At 40.1% G+C, this 6,146-nt stretch overlaps 1 protein-coding gene across 1 annotated transcript; it reads left to right on the top strand.

Annotated features, from left to right (window-relative positions):
* Positions 1–3,060: 3,060 nt before the first annotated feature.
* On the top strand, positions 3,061–5,787 carry LOC140194656 (interleukin-8-like). Its single transcript, XM_072251910.1, has 4 exons — positions 3,061–3,181; positions 3,514–3,643; positions 3,774–3,853; positions 5,403–5,787. The coding sequence occupies exons 1-4, from the start codon at positions 3,121–3,123 to the stop codon at positions 5,420–5,422; spliced, it is 291 nt and encodes a 96-aa protein (XP_072108011.1). The 5' UTR covers positions 3,061–3,120; the 3' UTR covers positions 5,423–5,787.
* The last annotated feature ends 359 nt before the right edge of the window (positions 5,788–6,146 follow it).

The following is a 6,146-nucleotide window of genomic DNA, read 5'->3' on the forward strand; positions in this document are numbered from 1 at the left end:
CACATTTAATAGATGGAGACAAGGACTAGTTTTTACTTGCTTTGATCATGTGACTGTGTTTAGTAATTGACTTCAAGGGAATCGAATATGTGCAGGTGAATTCAACACAATACCAACTTTGTTTAGTGATGAGAGCCAAAAGTGAATTTCTTTTGACTGTTCATTTTCCAACTGAATGCTAGGATATATGCTGAGACAATACAGAGATCAAAGCCTTTTGTAGGGAATAAGAAAAGGTGAAATCACAGCTCCAGATGTAGATGTAGATATTCCCGGTGATATTCTGCTCTGTGGTGCCTTGCTGCATAAATGCTTGTTGAGTTGTTGTAGTTGAAGCCTGTGACCTGGTTTCACTGGAAACTAAATATAAAAAGATACAGTTTGAGGGGCATGACCCCGGCCTTCCAGTGATAGCTTGGTTGCAGCTATAAACATTATATTCAATGTTGCCTGTTATGACAGAAAGTTTATCACATTGAAAAACAAAAGTTAATTAACATCTGCAAACAGTTTCATACTCTTGACAATCAAAAAGAAGCTCTGGAAATGACCAACAGTGTCTCTCAGCTGGACAACTTTACATCAAATTAGAATAACCTTACTGTCTGTTACATACATGAATGACTTTTAAAAATGAATGCAGTAGGCGTGATTAGCACATTTGTAGATTACATCAGAATTTTATTTGTGTTATTCATCGTGATGTGGAGAATATCAGTCTATAAGATGATTGTGATCATTTGGTTAAAAAGGGCAACGCAATGGCAAATGGAAGTTGATTCCAAGAAATAAGAGTTGGAGCACTTAAGATGAAATTATAAACAAAGATAGGACATGCACAATGAACGGTCAGGCCGAGGGGAGTAGTGAGGAACAGAGAGACCCTGGTGCATAAGCCAATCGAGTGTGGTAGATTGCAGGAGAGGTAGATATGGTCATGGAGGGCAGAATGTGTCTCTATCTCTGGGAAGGTACAACTCTTGTAATTCACAAATTTTAGACCAAATTTCAGAAATGCTGTTGCTATTATTGTCCCGAGGGTCGCTACGTTGTCTGCAAAATGATACTGTCTACTGAGCCTGTTGCAAAATGTGGAAGCAGAGAAGCTGAAATTCCTCATTAGGGTAAGAACGTCTATTGCATAAGTAAATTGAACTTTGCAACAGATGACTCATTGATAAGTCTCTTTCCTACTTCAACTCTGTCAAAAATAGCTTTGTGAAATCAATCTGTGTGTGAGAGCAAAATAAGCCATATTAGTGATTAAAGCAATGCTTAAAAAAGTCAATTCAAGATTATTGCATCAATGTGCTGACACTTTACAGAAAATGAGGATTGTATCCAATGTGCAGCCATGTGCATATACCTGTGTGTATTTTACAGACCTGCAGCAAAAGGTACACTGAGATATGCTGTAGTGTGCAGACCATGAAAGGGAGAGGAATTTTCTGGAAATCACAGGTGTCAGCTCACCATGCAGTCAGTATGTTCCCCTGAGCTGTGGAATTTCCCAGTGAGTGAGGTGTAAAATCTGAAACTGAATTCTGTTGCTCATCATCTGTCACTTATTTGAAAGAGAATGGTGATTGATTTTGTCACATATACTTTACAAAAGATGGACTTTGCATCTCTTCCCTAAATTTTGTAATTAAATCTTTAAAAACCACATTCACCACCTATTTTAATATATAATCCATATGTGGCTGTAAACCATAAAAGTATTGAAGGAAATTCTGCCAAAGTGAAAGAAGTTCTTTTCCTAAGGGCAGGGAAATTGCTTTTCTCAGGACATCAGTGTTTGGCAGATTTGAATGTTGGAGATGATGCAAGGAGAATCCAATAAATAGGAGCTCACTGGAACTATTTTTATACTTTTTTTTAGATTATAAGAACACGCAATTCTCTTTTGTTGTCATTTAGTAATGCATGCATTAAGAAATGATACAACGTTCCTCCAGTGTGATATCACAGAAACACAAGACAGACCAAGACTGAAAAACTGACAAAAACACATAATTATAACATATAGTTACAACAGTAGAAGGAATATCATAATTTGATAAAGAACAGACCATGGGCACGGTAAAAAAAAGTCTCAAAGTCGCTCGAAAGTCCCACATCTCACGCAGACGGTAGAAGGAAGAAAACTTTGCCTGCCATGAGCTACCAGTGCCGCAAACTTGCTGATGCAGCATGCTGGAAGCACCGACCACAGTCCGACTCTGAGTCCGTCCGAAAACTTTGAGCCTCCGACCAGCCCTCTGACACCAAGCACCGAGCCCCATCTCTGCCAAGCGCTTCAACCCCAGCCCCGGCTGCCAGCAACAGGCAAAGCCTAGGATTTGGGGCCTTCCCCTCCGGAGATTCTCGATCGCACAGTAGCAGCGGCAGCAAACTGGCCATTTCAGAAGTTTCTGCAGATGTTCCTCTGTGCTCTCACGGCTGTCTCTATCAAACAGAATTGTGCACGGCATCCTACTTACAAATACCGATATCATTCACTGGAGAGGCTGCGTGTCGCCATCTTCTCCTCTCTGTAAAATACTTGACCATATTTTACAAACCTGCAGCATTAAAGTGCACAGAGACACGCTGTAATGTGTAGACAGTGAAACGGAAAACGATTTTCTGGAAATCAGTGTATAAAGCACCACCAGGATGCTGTTCTCTGCTGAGGAATCTCAATCTACCTGAGCAGTAAAGCCTGAAACTGGACTGATCTTGTTCAAGGAAAACAGCTGTTTCATTTTACACCATTCACTTTGCTGAAGGTGGAGTTTAAACTTGCATAACATTAATAGATACATCTTAAGAAATCACACGTGAGTAAATTACTACCAATTGTGCTACATAATGCAGCTGCAGTTGCAATCCACACAACTGCTGAGATGCAGAAACACGAAAGTGAAAGAAGATCTGCCTCAGAAGCAGGGAAATTCCCTCTTTCAGGACGTCAGTGTTGGTGCAGATTTCACTGCAGGAGATGATGCAAATTGGAGAAGAGAATCCCCATAAATAGGAGCTCACTGAATGTCTGAGCATAACTTGATTCAGCAGAGAACTAGTGCATTGGACAGAAGAACCTTCAGCAGACATCCCTTCTAGAGTACAAAGTGGAAGATGGACAGAACAGCCACTGTAACCATCCTCATCCTCCTTCTGTGTGCCATTGCTGCACAGGGTATGTTGAGATATCCGAACTTATTTTTTGTTTTTTATTAAAATAATGCACAAAGTCTATGATCTTGTGAGTCATGTACTGTTTACCAAAAAATTAAATACTTCCAGATTACTGTAAGTCTAATTCAGAAAGCTAGACAACCAATATAGAAAGAAATGCACCAAGAATTGATGTCGGACAGGATTTCCACTGTTTCCACGGACTGCAGCTACAGTTCGATCTTTGTCAAAATAATGATGAATCTGAAACGCTGGAGAAATTATCAGCAAGTTTTACAGCCTTTGCTCTCCTGAAGCAACAATGAAATCTGAGTGAATATAATCTTTCCTCAGGTGTTCCGATCCCAAGAGCACAAGGACGGTGCCACTGCATTCGGACCAGCTTTGATGTTATTCATCCGAAGTTCATCAGGAACTTGAAATACATTCCCAGTGGATCCCACTGCGAGAGAGCAGAGATAATGTGAGTAAATGAGTCAGACTATCATCTTTAACTCTGTTCCTTTACTGATGTTTATTTAATAAGCTGTGCACTTTAAGAGGAGACATACTCATTCTGTGGATTAAATTTGAATGACATTTTCTTTTCACAGTGTCACCCTGAGAAATGAGAAGAAAGTGTGTGTGGATCCTGATGCCAGGTGGTTGCAGGCTCTCATAGCAGCCATGAAAGGTCAGTGTTTGGTGTTTGTCAAAATTCATACTTTAGCTGCCAAGGAAAGTAGATGTAGTGAATTGTTTTTGCCATGTGACTCTGGTTCTTAATAGTGCAGGGTACTGTCTGTTCATCCCTGCTTAACGCTCCCACCACCATTAAGTATCTTCCAGTACTTTACCTGAGTACCCTTCCTGTATGTGTGAGTCATAACCTGGAATATTTGCAAGCTATGGTGTCAGTGCCCTCACTCAACATTCATTATTAATGTTCCCTGGAACCGTGGTAGGGAACTGGAAGTCGAGGTTGGGTCACTATAGTCTATCAATTGCAGGAGCAATGGCTGGTACCAATTATCACACATTTTACAACCTCTCTGAGCCCAACAAATGAAGAACAACTTTTATTCTAATTAGGGACATTAGGTATAAAATAGTAATTAGTGATTTTCCCCACAGGTTACAGCCCTAGTGCAGGTCAGTTGAGGAATAGATCACTCAGATGCCAGTTACAGACAATGTTTTGTCTTGGGTGGTGTCCAGAGTCTTGATGATGGAGCTACTGACAGTGCTCACACTCTAGAGTCTTGCCTTGTAGAGAGACTATAGGGTGAAAAAGGGGTGTCAGAAGGTGACTCAACTCGGATGACTACAGTAGATTGTGAATTGTTGATGCCAGAGAAGACAGCAATGGTGATGCCAATGACAATATTAGTGTCATTACCTTAACACTGTCTTTGACAGTATCATTGCTGTCTTCCCTAGCAACAACAGTTCGTTGTCTACTAGATACAGTGTACGCTTACACATTAACTTCATGAGATGTTCAAAGTAAAGTCAGACCTGAGGTGGGGATCCAAAGCAGAGTTTGGGTCACTGTAAAGCTAACAACCGCAGGACCAGTATTCACTCCTTTTAGAACCCAGCTGAGCCCAAACAATGAAGAACATTCTTTATTCAGAGTGTGTACATTAGGAATAAAATGCTTAACAGCGAATTTCCCCACAGGTTGCAGACACAGAAAATGGGAGGTTGAGGGAATGATGGGTTAAGGTGCCTTAAGAAGAATGCCTTGTTCTGATTGGTGTTGGAGCTACACTGATTCAGGAATGAAAGAGTGTTCATCACACTCTACCATTGTGCTTGTAGATAGTTGAATGGATGCTAAATGGGTATCAGGATTGACTCTCTATCTGAACCTTATAAATGCAGCTAATAACCTTGTGAAGATAAAATGATATTGCCAAGGATAGTCCTTGGGTCATTGCCTGGCTTGTTGGTTGGCATAAATGCCACCTGGCTTATACAGATCCATACCTGAATGTCATCAATGTCTTTATCTATGCTTGAATGTGTCAGTTTGTGAGGAAATTGAAATGGATTTGAACTCTGCACAATGCATTTAGAATAATGCCCATTCCAGTGTCATTGACATACTAACAAGTTTCCAAAACATAGCAATCTGCTCCTCTTTGTGGAATGCCAGTTTGAGAATTCTTGTAGTTCTCTTGCAGAAGACACATGATGCTGTATTACCGTGGGTAACCATGCAAATTATTGAATTTCAGGAGGGAAAAAGCACAAGTGAAAAATCAGAAGCTGCAAAATAAGGGAATCAGTTCCATCTCTGGATTATCCGATGGGGAATGATGGAAGTTCAGCCCTGGGTGTTGACTCTGTGATATCACCATTCCAGTATATCCTCTTCATCGTCTTCTGAGAGTGATCTTGCTGTTCCTCCCTGTCAGAGGACATTTTTTACCTGGACACACTAGCTGTTTACATTTGAGAATGCCATGTGATATTTGTGTTAAACATTGTGCCAAATCCAAAGTTTCTTTGGACATCTGTGGTAAATTTTGGACATGTGAGATGCGCATCAATTGTTAAGCCTTAATGTTAATGCTAAGAGTGGGAGATGATGATGATGTGAGAGGAATGTTATTTATTAATTTTCATGGCTAACTTATTCAAGATGAACTTGGTTGACAAGGGAAGGCAGTGACCTCTGGGATAAAATTCACATGCTGTTCACGTCCCACCCTCTCCCTTTTGCTGCTCTGTTATCAACACTCTCCTTACAAACCCAGAAATGAAAGAGGATAAATCAGCCTATGTGCAAAGAAGGATTATCTTTTGGTTATTTCATTAATATAATCTGAGTTAGAATGTTGAAGATGTAAATAATTAAATCATTCCTCCTTTTTTCTTGAATATATGAGGTGATGCAGCATTGTTGCAATGATTTCTAATGCAAAAATTTGCAGACATCTTTGTTATTTAAAATCTTGCTCATAGCCTGTAATATAGAA

This window comes from Mobula birostris, chromosome 3 (assembly GCF_030028105.1).
Source record: "Mobula birostris isolate sMobBir1 chromosome 3, sMobBir1.hap1, whole genome shotgun sequence".
Lineage (NCBI taxonomy): Eukaryota > Metazoa > Chordata > Chondrichthyes > Myliobatiformes > Myliobatidae > Mobula > Mobula birostris.